The following is a 14,878-nucleotide window of genomic DNA, read 5'->3' as shown; positions in this document are numbered from 1 at the left end:
AGTGCCAAGAGTCACGCAAAATATGTGGAAAGTGCTTAACTGTTTTTACAATAAAAATCCACATAGGAAGCCAAAGTTTGTTTTAGAACCTTTGGCCGATACAATTGGACGAAAGGGTGGGTTATTTTGATTATGAATTTTTGGTATACCAAAACTGGAAGGGGTCACCGGAAAATATACCTGCAAGTAGTGATGTTCCTCATGATGAATAACTCCGTCCATAAGCCACTCATATAGAAGCCAGTCTATTTTAGAGTATGCCATATACATCTCATTGCATGATACCCCAATATAGGTACTGGCATCATTCAATAGACTGGACATTCTATTGGAGTAATCAGTAGTTAATATAACCACACCCCACCCTTGTCTGGTTTCATAACTCTAAACTGGTTAGAAGATGTCATTTCACGTAAACAGAACTGCTCCCCAGTGGTCATATTTTCTGGTAAATGGTCATCTGATTTGTTTAACCTTCTTAATCTGAGCCTCATGTACGTTTACACAAAGAGGGTACCCTTTACATCTTTTAAATAGGATCAGAAATTAGGTGGATGTCAAAAAACATTTAACATTCAAGCCGATGCATCAGGGAGGTTTATACAAGAACCATGATCAGAGTAACTTTAGTTTTACTTATGTTCACGAGAAACACAAGAGCGCCATGATTCTGCCATTTAATGGCCACTCAGATACAATAGTTAAGATGTTGTTACACTATAGATAAGGAAACCACTCTGATCATTGGGAACACACCTCTTATTACATACAGTAGGAGGCTGAATTTGAAGGAGCTGTTGGAAAGGGATACATCTAAAAATGGACCCTATAAGACCTCCAATATGAACAAATGTGGTTCCTGTAGTGTATGCAAATTTATCAACAATGGCCCTTATGTTACAGTTCAAAATTTTTACAAAACCATTAAATGTCCTGGTCATTGTAACTAATACTAAGAAGGTCATTTATATTGCCACCTGTTTAAGTTGTCCCAGTTTTTATGTCGAAAAGACCATTAGAAAATTAAGGTTAAGAATCCTTGAACATGTTAGGGACATAAAGAATAAAAAGACCACCAACGCTTTATATTTACATAGTTTGACTTGCATCAATTTTAAGAAGTTTATATTTTTTATTGTGTACAGGACACCCAATAATGATAGAGGGGGCAATTTTAAGACCTTATTAGAGATGAGGGAGACAATGTGGCAACAGACTAAATGCATCCAGACCTCCAGGTATTAACGAGAACATTTCTATGGCTAGTATTTTAAAATATAGGTCCCTTTTTATGAGTGTTACAAATTCGTACACACAAATACATTTTCACAGTGGTTTATTATTATTATATATATTTATTTGTTTATTAGAAGTTTTGATTACATTTACTTTATTTCTTTTTGATATTCATGTAATTTACAAGCAAGATTTACTATTATGTTTGTTTTTTTACAAAGGTTATTTTTTTTTTGTAATTAAGAACATTTTAATATTTTAACAACTCAACATTTGTTTTAAAACTCCTTTCGTATTTTTATACAATTTTCATACAGTTTTCTCTAATTTTTTTACTGATAGGTACAAGGGCGGGACTGTTTGAATCTATAAATGTTGGTTAATTATGTTCTACTACTCTGATGATGCCTGGCTTGTTTCTAGGTGAAAGCTAAGTGGTAACTTTGTTACGTTGTTTTTTACAATTTGATTAAACAGTTGTGCTTATTGGATCATGCTGGAGTTTTTGGCTGGCTATTACCTTGGAGCTGCATTGGATTTTTTGTATGGTAGGTTATAACTGCTGTAAAAGTAGAGTCTAGAGTACCTTGAAAGAAAAAAAAATAAAGTCAAAGATCTGCTAATGACGTAGCAAAACTGCAGAAAAACAGTTTGCAATTCCACAAACAGAAAACAGATTTGCAGGGCTTCATGAATTTTAAATCTCACTGGAGAGAAAATAAAACTTTTCAAGTCTGAGAAAACTTAAATATCTACCCAACAGAACATCTAGACCATGGTATCAAATTGACTTATCCTGCAGCAAAAACTTAAAATGGAGTGCCTAATTGCTACTACTCCACTGTGTGCTTCATAAGTTCAGCTATTTGGCAATTAGTGCTGAGACTAAATTACTAGCCAATCCAACCCACCCCTTCAAAAATTTAATCAAGTAGAGCAAGGCAAGTTAGACTAAGAAGAATTTTAAGGCTGTATATCCAATTATCCAACTTTACCTTGGGGTGCTGTTCAGATTGGCATGTAGTGGAGTGTTTTGTTTTTGCTCCAGAGGTGAGGGATACATTTGGATAGGAATCAAATGTCTTCTGTTGAAAGTTTAGTTCCTTGAACATGGTATTTGTTATACCATGTCATGTAAAGGAATAGGAAATCAAAGCGGGTCGAGTTTTCATGGCTTTAAAGCCTAGATACAGATCTGCAATGACCATTCTATAAGACAGAGTAGAGAAATGGAGGTTTCCAGTGTGTCCTAGGATGCTGCAACCAGTCTTCTGGATGAAATGCCTAATGTTCAATATTCTTTTACACAAGTTCATTTAGAAAGTCTTATTTTAATACTAGTGGGACATGATCTCATAGCTGCTGCCTCAATCCATTTGTTTTCATGACTTGGTTCTAAACTCTTCTTGGATTTCTAGAACTGGTTTCCCTTAGACATCTTTTTATAGTGTCCAATTGGAGGATGCATCACCTGTGTGTGAAAATATTTTTGTTTACCAACATTATAGGATGCCATTGTCATTGCACAATTTAACATGGTCTAATCCATACAATTAGGACTCCGTGGAAGAGTGATGACCACCCAATTTTCAGTCCTCTGCAAACCTAGATAATCCTATCAGGAGTGCTGGCCTGAAGGCCTGAGAAACAGGTGGTGGCCAAGCACAAGTGTCCTGTGGTACAATAGTAACTTTCTGGCTTTCAGAAGTGGCAACTGCATACTACATGGGCACCATCAAACCTGCCGTACGAAGAAGTCTTGCTGGGCAGCATGCATTATATTACATAACTGGTACGCACTGCTTTGATTACTTTTCCAAGTAACAAGGGTTCAACATTACTAGCTTTAAGTAATCATTACTAGACTGGAGGTGAACACATTCTTAACACGTTAGCATTCCATGGGAACAAAAAGAGAATGTTCAATATAGTTTCTAACTAGGGTATGCATAAAACTTACAACAATTGGTTCTGTTGTATGAGAAGTATGAAATAGTTTTAGAAGGCAAAGAGGCTCATCACAATTTTAAAAACAAAAATTAGATTAAGTCTTATAAAATTAAGAGTACTAAAAGATATTCAGCAAATGAGTACAGGAATTGCCATCCCCTCAAAGGGGGCTTCAAATTATAGCCTACCTTCACTTGCTAGGTGTAGAATATACTTACCACTGGAGAATTCAAGTCTGGAGGAGTAGACATATTCCCAAACAAATCTGTCTGATCAACACCCTTTGAGAGAAGAAACATTTTGCTCAGATGCATGCATCTAGTGTGATCTGATATTCTATCTGCAAAGTTTACATGACAGTATAATTTATAGCAAAGCTAAAAAAGCATTCCCCAGAAACATTTGCCCTACTAAAACAAAATTCACAAAACAACACTACCAAGACACAGGTTCACATGAGCAGTAACTTGAATGCAGTGTGAAATCTCTAGCTTTTTCACAGAAGTAAAAATCAGATCCGGGCAATATTTATTGCATTTGTTTTGTTTACCAGGACTGACACTGGGCAGAAAGCTATCCCTTTTCAGTGAAGGCATGGGAAGAATCTCCAGAAAAATTCTGTTACATAAAGAATATTTTTGACAGGTATACAAGCAATCAAAACATACAAAACTTAAACAGATTAGCATCATGCAATGAAAACTTCTGGAAAGTACCAGAAAAAAACAACATTACATAAACATAGTAAAACAGACAAAGAGGTAATCAACAAATATACAATTACACAGATTAGCAGCATGTAAAGAGCTATGAAACCTATTTGGAAACTAACTTGACAGATGAGGGGAAGGAGGAGGAAACTGAGGACTAGTATTGAGAGGGAGAGGTAGAGGATGGAGATTTTAGACCAACAACCGAGAAAACAGTGCTTGGAAAGAAAAGGAGAAAGTAAGGGGCAGGACATTATCCAGTTGTGCAAGTACCAAGCCAGGTATCTTGGGTACTCTGTGCTTTAAAAAGGTTGTGCTTCCTGTGTGTAAAAAGGTTGTGCTTCCTGTGTTTAAGTGAGATGAAGGCAGTTCCAAATTTGACCAGGAAGGAGTACAAAGTCACCAGCTAACTTTTAGCTTTTGTACCATAAGTAACATTGTCAATGGATCTCAGCCTACATATGGTAGTAACATTAGAGAATAGTTCTCAGACTAGGGCATTTGTCTGGATAATATAGAAGTTTAAGTAGTGACTAGTTGGGAAAGTGAGGTGATGCCTTATCAAAAGAAAAAACTTCTGTGCTTAAAGGCCAAACAATGATTTTGTGCCATGACTGGCAAATTTGCCCACATCACCACACAGTGAGAGTTGAGTGGATTGTGGTCTAATCATGATGAGAGTAGCACATAGTCAAGTAGGGATGAGAAGTGAATGCACACTGCTATTTTAGGTATTATCTGTGAGGTATTGTTTGACTCTAGAGAGTAGCTAGCTTCTGGTGGGAGTTTCTTATTGCTTATTTTATGCGATCGGGTTTTAAAAACTTTGATCAATAACTCCTAGAAGCTTTGCTTGACTTGTTAGTTCTTTGTTGGTGGCATTAAAAGTGATTGAAATTTCTGTAGTAAGTTTAATGTTTTCAGGTAAACAGGAGTTTTTTTTTTTTTTTTTTTTTTTATTAGGGTTAAGGTGCAACTGCAGACAATCTGGCCTTTTAGGGGGGGGGGGATTTAATTAACCCAAGTCTCATACTTTTAGCAGAACAGATTGAAGTGTTATGTAGGACAGTGACATACTTAGAAGCTAGGTGGGGAATTAACCAGCTGAACAGGGGACCTAAAATGGAACCTTGAGGGACACCCATTATGTGAAGGAAAAGAGCTGTCATTTTGCATTTTACTGCTTCAAAAACTAGTCTGCATAGGAATACATGAACCAAGATAGTGAAGATTTTTATTCCCATGCAAAAGGACTTTGAAGCAATTTCTGAGGAGATGTCATGTTGAAAGCTTTGGACAAATTTAGGAAGTGTGCCAAGTTTAAGTTTGTAATGGATGTTAGAAAAGGAGAGTTGCATGTGTCCTATTAAAAAAAGTATGGAAACCATGCAGTGTAGGGGAAAGTGGAGAGTTAATGGAGAAAGCTCAGGAGTTGTGACTGAATATACTTTGTCAGAACTTCAGTGTGGAGACAGTATGGCTATAGGCCTGAAATCTGAGCGCTCATTTGTTTCCAGCTTTATGGATTGGAAATGTAGCACCTTTTCCATAGGTTTGGGACTTGGGACATAGCTTTTGGGGATGGAACAGTTTATTAGGATAGACAGGAAAAGCTAGCGACTCAGCAAGTACTCCGATTTCTCAGGGCAAGGGGGGGGGGTAAGGCTTTAAAGTTAATTTCTACAATCAAACTTTTAATACTGGTTTTAAAGTGCACGTGTTTTTGGGGCTAACAGTGAAACTTGTCTGCCTGTGCCAGGGGTTTAACAAGTCATTGCTTGGATAGGTGGGTCACTGGCTCTGTGTCAGCATGGTTAGAAATGGGTGCAAGGTAGTGTGGGTGTATCAACTTTTAACATATGGTTGATTGCAGTCCAAAAAGCTTTGGAGTTTTAATTTACTGTCTCCATATTAAAATAAGCAATTTGGTACTTTTTGAAAGCAGGGTGCTAAATTAGATTCATTTTTTTGGTACTTATTGGGGGTACTTCATTTAGTATAAGAAGGAAAATGGAATTAAACAGAAGTGAAACTTGAAGTAGGAGTCTCTGAAAAGCTAGTCAGCTGGCATTTAGTGCTGCAATGAAATGCTAAGAGGTTATGAGCACCTGAGAGGATTTAATTTGGGGCATTATAGAATCCAGTCTAAGGTAGAGGCACCAGAGATTTTGTTACATCTGTGGGACGTCCATAATGTGCATACATTTAGCCAGATACACAAGTATTTGATACACAAAAATAAAGACTTACTAGTTTAAGTTTGTTAACATCATCAGAAAGTGTCAAAAGAGCATCACTGCCATTCTGTAAAGGAAAACAAGATTGTTAAACTCATTTGTAAATAGCTAGGTGGATCAGTGCAGCATGTGTCAAACTCCACTTAGTGTCTGCATTAGATTTATTGCCATAACATCTCAAAGTTTAGGAAATGGTTATACAAAATTCTATAAAAACATTGCAGCCATGTAGAATATGAATCATCCAATTCAAATATAGATCATGTAGGAATTCTATACCATTTTTTATCCCACATCAATGGCAAGCACAGTTCTCAAATACCCTTGATTTGCCTGAGTGCCTCATCTGCCGTCTAATATAATTAGTTTTATACTTACACATGTAGATACAAAATCTGCTGATGCATTTAAGTGCATTAGAGCAATTTTTAATCATGGACAAAGTTTAGATGTTTGGAGCCATGGTGGCCCAGAACATTTCTCCCACCATGATGGGATATCACCATGATGGGATATTTCTCCATCTTTCTCCCAGTAGCAAAGGTTGCCAGGAAAGATATCAAAGTGCCAAGATGTGGCAGTGCTACATCTGTTGGTGCACCCTCCCTGCTGAGCAATAGGGGCAGTATACTACCCAGTTATTCCAAACATGAATAGCTGCGTGCTTCTCTTCCCTGGGGATGGTCAAGCTTGTGTCTGTGGGCAGCACTCTTTGTATGGGATTACCCAGATCTGTGCGCACATGCTCTGGGGCCTTCAGACATTTCTCTGGTAGGATTTAACCACTCTGCTCCAGAGAGAAACTACAGTCTCTCCAAGCCAATTCCTACTATGCAGTCATTATTGCCCCTCTGATGTGGAGATAGCTTTCACATAATCAGGTCTACATAGATTCAGTAGATTAGTACAGAGATTGGAATTAAAGTATATCTGTTGGAAGTGGCAGTGCTCAAAATGGAAGTTTGTAATTTCAGCTGAAAATATGGGGAAAACTAGCTTAATTCAGATTTCAGTGTGTGCCCAATCGTCTAATAAACCTAACACATGCTGCTCAGTTCACTGAAAAAATCAGGTACTGCCCAGATACAATCTGCATCTTTTACAAAACTACATTTTCACCATAACAGCTTGAGGATTGCTTTGCAATGTTTCCCTTAGTGGGATGCATTAGAGCTTGATCCAAGCTTACTTCCTCTGATCACCTTGGAGGGGAAGTACATTCATCCTAAGGGGATGCATGTTTGATGTGCAAATAAGCAAAAATTAGCTTGAAATAAGGTGTATATGCCTCTCAGTACACATGCACACTACTCTGTCCTGTCCAACTAAGACATCCACTGGCTCAAATTGTACAAAAAACCCACTCTCAGGTCAGCAGTCAAAACTGCTAAAAAGATGCCATCTGCCAACACAAGAATCAACAGGTTCAGGATTGGGAAGTCGTGTATGTTCTTAAATTTTAAAGCCATTGCATATGTCTGGCATTAAGAAATAAGATCACCCAGCATAGCATTACTATTGGCTTCAGGAAATGGAGCAGTGTCGGAGGATGAAAGAGGGATCCTCAAGCTGACTTTCTTAAATGAAGCTACCTTCAAACCCCCTTCCTGAAAAAATATCCCAAATCACAAGATTTCACCATCTCAAAGATCTGTGTTCTAGACAAGGGAAAGATGCTATTCATGCAGCAATATCAAAGATGATGCATATTTTAGGCAACTTCAAAATGAAAATTAACATCACTTGCTTGCCAAAAAGTTAGCTTGGGCTTTAAGCAGAAGTCCCCATCTGGGAATTTTCATCTTATGAGAAAGCATGAACAGTGCCCAGAGATGTTTTAGTTCAAAAATGTTTCCACTACCAGCTGCATTGAAACTGAATACCTGCTTCTGCAAGAGAGCTTTTATAGGGGGGAGCAAAAAAAACTGAAATCCAGTCCTATGCACTGGCTGTTGGTATGGTTTGGTTTCTCCTGCACAATCTCACTTTTCAATAAGAAATACCCCATTCTGGGGGTTTTGAAAAGATGGCTTCCCTAAAACTAGTACTTAACTTGAGCAGAGAAATGTCTAGTGTTCATTTGACATTTTAAAAGTTAGAAGGGGCAGCCTGGCCAACTGCTCCACTTCCCTACAAGTGGGAAAGCATCTCCATTAAACTTATTCCAGGTTATTACTTCAGGAGTAAAGAAATTGACCATATCCACTGAAAATCCAGAAAAAAGAAGTGGTCACCCATTATTTACAATGAATAGCAACATTGCAATGAAAAATATTGCAAGTTCTGAAACATAAATTGGCTTAATTCTAAACAAAGGTGGTGGCAAATGTTAGAAATTTCAGCAGGCTATATTCCAGACAGATGCTTACTTGTGCCCATTATGCAAACCTTACAAAGGGAAATACATGAGACATTGGATGGGGGGGGGGGGGTATTCCAGGAGTCCAGTAGACTCTGGGCCATACAGTCAGTGCTGGTACCAGAAAGAGTTGACCGTATCAGGTCCCCTACAGACTACACTACAGCAAACTGAAGAGTCCCAGTCTGATTGTTCATCTGCTCTAGGCACAGAGTAAGACTGACAAGTTGAGTGGAGCTATCCAGTGACCCAACCAAGGGGGACTGGCAGGCACCAACAGCTTTTGGGATCCATTTTGTATTACGGAGAGACCACAATGCCCTTTAGAATAATAGGCCAAGCAATGTTGGAGATCAGTGGACTACTTCCCAACAGGAAGTAGTAATCTACAGTGAATGTCCAACAGGAATATCAACATACTTGGTTCGTAAGAATAGTTACCACTACCCTTTTTTTTAAAGGCAATTATGAGGTAGAAATTGCAGAATTGCAATATTAAAGATCAGTATTTGATGGCAATAGTAGGCCAGGTCCTGCAAAGGTAAAGGCTATTCAGTCATGGCATACCCTAACTAAAGCAGGTGAGGGCATTCCTAGAAACAGTGAGGTAGAGTTTAGCCCCTCCTCTGCCTCAGAAATATCTCCAATGGCAATGAGGTACCAAAGTTTAGCCTCTCCTATGCCTCATTAGAAATATCTCCGATTAAGCTTTTTAAATGCTTACCGATAGTTTGCCTGATTCTACCTCCAGTGCTAGCTGGGCTAGACTACAACCAAGAATGTATTGCTCTGGTAGATACTTTTATATCTAGGGGTGCACTTGGTCAGGTTCATAGGGAAAGGACAGCACCCTACAGTGTACCTCAACAGTAGAGCAACACAAGGAGGAATCCTATGCAGCTACAGAACAATGCTACGGTCAGAATGCGAGCTACTCAGATGCTTTGGTTTACAGTCCTACAAAGTAACAATCCAAAAACTATAGTTCTATTCAGAAATTAGGCACCCGGGCTGCAGAGTGTGAATCATGGGTAATGCAACTGAATAAAAGTTGTCATTACCATGACAGAGTAAACAGATATGAATTTACAATTTTTTCCTGCATGAGGATCACTGGCCAAAAAAAAAAATATATTAGGATTGCTTTCTCCTATGTACTACCATGTGCAGTGGTTCACAAAGGAGAAGTGTGAATGATGCTAATGTTATGCCTTGTATTGTGGCCTCATTAGAAAACATCCCTCTGCAGGGTCAGATGGAATGCTGAGCTGGCACATTTTATGGTTTGCAGCAAGTGCCATCCAGGACTTGCTTTGTACAGGCCAGCTTACTATATTGCATCAGCAATTATATTTCTGAACTTCTCTGCCTAGCAAGACAGATTTGGCTAGTGCCAATAGAACTCTTCCCCATTAAGTGAGAAATTTAAGTTGGTTAGATTCCTCTTTTACACATACTATTTGCATAATCTGGTTATTTATTTTCCCACCACAATTATACATTTGTCTGCATATTGGATTTTACTGCACTGAATATTTCCCTTTAAAAAGTTTGTATCTGACTAAAACAAATTATGACAAGCTGCCCTCTGATTGGCCAGACTGTGCACACCACACTACAATTTGTAATTTTGCATACTTCAACAGTAAGAGTCCCTGTCAGGTAATCTGGAGTGGTAGAGATCTATCTTGTGGTAAAACAGAAAACTGTAGTATTGAAATACATTTCAAACCTTTTCTGGAAAGTAATATGCATGGCTGTGCATGTAATGGTTTACTTGGAAGTACAACTACTTTGGGAAAGGGAGTTGTGGAAATGAATCCAGCTAGAAGTGTGAATAGGATATGGTAAGCCAGTCCCACAACCCAGACAGGTGGGTGCTTTACGAAGCCTGTTCTTAGGTGTGCATGTAGTAGGCCTACAACTCACTAGTGAAAGGCTTCACGTATGTCATCAAGTGCACATTTTTGCATATTAATGTGACTGGTGCCACTGGTATGAAACCACAACACCATTTTCCCTGGTGAAGATCAGATTAGTTGTCAAATCCTGAACCTTGGACTATAAAAAAAAAAAAGTGGAGTTTTGCAAGAACCCAAAGATTAGGCACAAAGAACTGTAGAACATGTACCAACAAAAAGGTTGCTTTAGTAATCCAAGTTATAAGAAATCACATTAAAACACTATCGCCACGTTTTCCGTTCATTATAGAACTTAATCAGAATATAAAACAATCCCATCATTCCTTATATATTCAAATAGATTTAACCAATAGAACTTGCACATCAATTAAGTTACTTAAAACCTAAATACTCCTTAAAAATATATTCATAAAACAGATTATAAAAATCCCATTATATAAGTCAGTTAAAATATTGGTATTCTACAAGAAAAGCATTTTTCTAGGGCATTTGGATACAAGTGCCTTATTTGGTACATATGGTAGAAAGTTTTCATTTTTCTATACATTACAATGCACCTGCTTGAACGTACTTTTCATTTTTCACATTTCCCTTTTTAGCTTCATCAGAAGATGGCAGCAAAGTTGTAGATTTACCAGCCTTTCCATCTCATGCCAATATAATTTAGGTGAAAAGGTTAATTTAGAATGTAACAAGAATTTTTTTCTAGTCAAAATACCAATATACGTTTTAACAAGGACTTGTATGAGATTTTGTATAACCGTTTTTTATGAATAGATTTAAGGTAAATTTGAAACCTAAATACTCAATGTGCAAGTTCTACTGGTTAAAACTACTTGATTGAATTTAAGGAATGATGGGATGGTTTCAAATTAATCTGATGAAGCTCTATAGTGGGCGAAAAACATGGTGATAAAGTTGGTGTTTTGTTGTTTTAAAGTGATTCTTGTAATTTGGATTAAGAAGCCTTTTTGTTGGTACATCTTCTACAGTTTTGTGCCAAATATCTACAGGTTTATGGTTGGAGCATTTTTGCTCTATAGACACATACTTCCTTGGATTTTTTGTGATTGGTAGGAGTTTTGCAAGAGGTACAGCTCACAGAAGGACCTACTGCTCCTCTAGTTATTAAACTCAAAAGCAAGTATGACCAGCAATGCTGCAAACCCAGATTCCATGGTTCAATTTCAGACAGGTAGCTTTTGCAACCATTTTGATTCATTTGATGACTGAAAGTGTTACTCCTGATCTCCTTGTAGTAAATGAAGCATGGTTCAGCCATGCAGGTAAAGCTTTAGGATAAGAGAGTTTATGAAAATTAAGGCTCAAAACCTTAGATTTTCATTCAGGAAGAAACTCTTTTCTGAAGTATGTATGTGGTTAAATTATCTACCTTAATTCTATCATCCTGCCAGATAGAAATGTGAAATTGTGCAGTACAGTAGCTTACAAGTTGGTCTTGTGTAGGTTACGTGAAGCGCCAGGAGGTAATGGCAAAATGAAGTGCAGGCACTGCTTTTACTTTGCAATGTATGCACAATTATGTGCACACAATTTCATGTGCTTAGAATATCAAGTCTGCACAGAATGCACCATAGTCAGCATAAAAGGATTTAAGCTACAGAACTTGTGCTGTGGGTAAAATGCAACTATGACAGCTGGTCCTATACTGGTCTAGCTTTCCAAATGAAGAGGTAATCTAGTTACTGGGGCTGTAAGTCCGACAGTCATTTCACCTATCTAGCACATATATCCCATTAAGCCTAACTTGAATTAAACACAGCACCTGAGATGTATAAAGCTTGCCCTTTTTTGACCAAGGGATTTGGCTTTTCCAAAGTGTTTATTTTTGTATCCCAGGGAAACCCAGATCCTTGGCATAACAGAAAAAAAAATGAATAGAATAGTTCAAGTAATCAAGTCTCTGTACCATGTACTACCTCAGTACAAATGTATGGAACAAAACTATGCAGGCAAATATCCACTGTACTAAGACAAAACCATGTTTTTCATGGCTTGGAATAATGTGTAGAGGCGGCGTATGTAGTCAATTTTTGTAGATACTGGATTTTGATTATAGAAAATTAACCATAACAGAGAAAGACTACCAAAACAAGTACGTGCTATCGCTGAAGGAATAAACTAGGAACAGAAAAAATATGAATACAACATGCATTAAATAATGCAGTTACTACAGATGAAATCAATGACTATGCCCGTTCTTTATTTCTATGCACTAAATAGGTGAATAGAGCGCTAACTGCCCTGCTGGGTCATTTTAAGCCTAGACAATAACCTGGTCAGAATAAATTCTTTTACTTTGTATTTATCCGGTAAAAGACTAACCATTATGCCAAACCCACCCAATAATGCAATCATGGATGCAGTCTCTGGTATAAAATACATTGGTCAGGACTGTATAGGACACTGCAATAACCTTTTTAGGAGGTTAAAAAATAAACATTGGACTAATGAATGCTGCTGTAAAGGATTTAAAAAAAAAAAAGTATCTTAACTACTGAAACAGACTCTTGCAAGACTAAACTACTTTCAGATTTGAAAAATATACTGACCTTAACTAGTACCCAAACATCTCATTAGCATGTGGTTTGATTTCACCAAAAATGCTACAGATTGATCTCTGGTAAGGTTGCTAACCAACTGAAAATTAGCATATGTGAGGCTCTATAAATAGATGCATGCAGTTTAACTCTTACCTGAACTGGTCCATTATTTTCCTGGCCCTGTTTAAAGATACAAAAATACATTTCAGTTAAACACTTTAAAATCCGTATTTTATCAATATTTTTGACAATGAATTTTAGGTTCACTGACAGATTAACTTTTAGCTTGTGTCCTCAAGTGCTTGCTCTTATTGGATACACAATATTTAGTGTGCACGTGTGTATATATTACACAGATCTACACACTCATATCTATACACTTTCCTTTTACCAATACACATAAAGGAAAGCCATTCATCCAGTGGTCAAACACTTCAAATTTCAGTAAATGAGAAAAACAATAATTAAGTCAAGCAGTCAAATTCAGTGACTAGAACATTAATCAAATAAATTTAAGCTAACAGAGGCCTTCATGACCATTACAGTTTGTTGTAATGTGCATGTATTCCATATTATAGTTTACCAGCATTTGGCATGTGCATCACTGATGGCATTCTCCTTTTGGGATTCATTTCAGAGTTTATTGCAGTTCCCAGCAGACTGTTGGACAAGAGCACCAAAATCATGTCACTGGTCATTCAGTCAAGAAAGCCTTAAATTCCCTTTAGGGTAAAGGGATGAATGTGAAAAGCTCTTGACTAGAGTGCACAATCTGTTCTGAACCAAATCATGCAAGAGGTGCCAAGCAATAAATTAGCTACAAACTGCCCTTTTGCTTGGGTGGGTTAGTCTGTTGCTATTTATGGCTGATCCTGGCATTCCCTTTCACCCTCCATCCATTTCATCCTTTTGCACATTACAAAAGAACCAAATCGCATCATATTAGCTTTATCTTATCCCCTTCAATATTTAGCCAAGGCTAATTCGATTGCATGCAAGTAACTTTTACCAATCATGTGTGTTTGCAGTCTACCCCCACCATGCTTTAAACCTACAGCACAGTCTTTCTGCTGTGAACTGGGAAAGTATCTTCATGGTGATTAACCATTTCTCCTGTTAAATTATTGCATCTTTGTCTAGAACCAGGTTTGCAGTTTTGCTAAGCAAGTGCTTTCCTTTACACATTTCTAGCACTGATCACAAGAAACCAAACACTAGGTTGTCAGTCAATGCCACATTCAGATGGATTTTTTGCTGGGGATTAGCTGCATTTCTGAAATAGCTGACAATGCGGTTGCACTTCTACAATGAGTCACTTTTGGCTTGGATGCCAGAAAGTGATTAACCTTCCTCAATACAAACCAGTCCCGTTAAATGCTTATACAACTAAGACTGCTGCAAAGCTCAGTGTACTAATTTAGCTCCTTTAAAACGCGACAAAACCACTGGACCTGTTTTAATACTAATAGAGTAATCTATGCCATTAAATGTGGCTGCAATAAGTTTTATATCGGCCAGAGAAAGCGGATGTTCAAGGTTAGGTTACTTGAACATTTAAGGGATATTAGGAACAATAAAATTGAGAGTCCTGTAGCCAAACATTTTTTTGAACATCATAATGGATATAATGAAACTTTACAAGCTACAGTGTTACAAGTAGCTGCTGAACATATTGATGTTAATGTGGTTGAAGCATTACTTTTAAAACAAGAAACTTTTTATTTTAAAATATGGCACATTATGCCCTAGGGGTTTGAATGTCGATTGTTTTACATAACACTTCTCCAACTGCAATCAGTTTAATTAGCAATTAATTTTAATTGATTATTGTTAATAATTGAGAGTATATAATTGGAAGTGAGTGTGTAGTGATTTACTCCTTGAAGGCTTACTGTGGCCG

General features: G+C 37.4%; 1 protein-coding gene across 2 annotated transcripts in view; it reads right to left on the bottom strand.

The window, feature by feature from the left end:
• DAB2 (DAB adaptor protein 2) overlaps positions 1 to 14,878 on the bottom strand; it is a 472,148-nt gene that overhangs the window by 149,235 nt on the left and 308,035 nt on the right. For both annotated transcript variants that reach the window (XM_044069830.1, XM_044069823.1), the window contains exons 7-9: positions 13,132 to 13,158; positions 6,147 to 6,200; positions 3,405 to 3,467 (exon numbers count right to left, since the gene is read on the bottom strand). In XM_044069830.1, the coding sequence (XP_043925765.1) occupies positions 3,405 to 3,467; positions 6,147 to 6,200; positions 13,132 to 13,158 (144 nt within the window). The remainder of the gene's footprint in view (positions 1 to 3,404; positions 3,468 to 6,146; positions 6,201 to 13,131; positions 13,159 to 14,878) is intronic.

Source organism: Protopterus annectens, chromosome 1.part0 (genome assembly GCF_019279795.1).
Source record: "Protopterus annectens isolate FY-2018-M chromosome 1.part0, PAN1.0, whole genome shotgun sequence".
NCBI lineage: Eukaryota > Metazoa > Chordata > Ceratodontiformes > Protopteridae > Protopterus > Protopterus annectens.
This window is presented reverse-complemented; position numbering and strand designations above follow the sequence as displayed.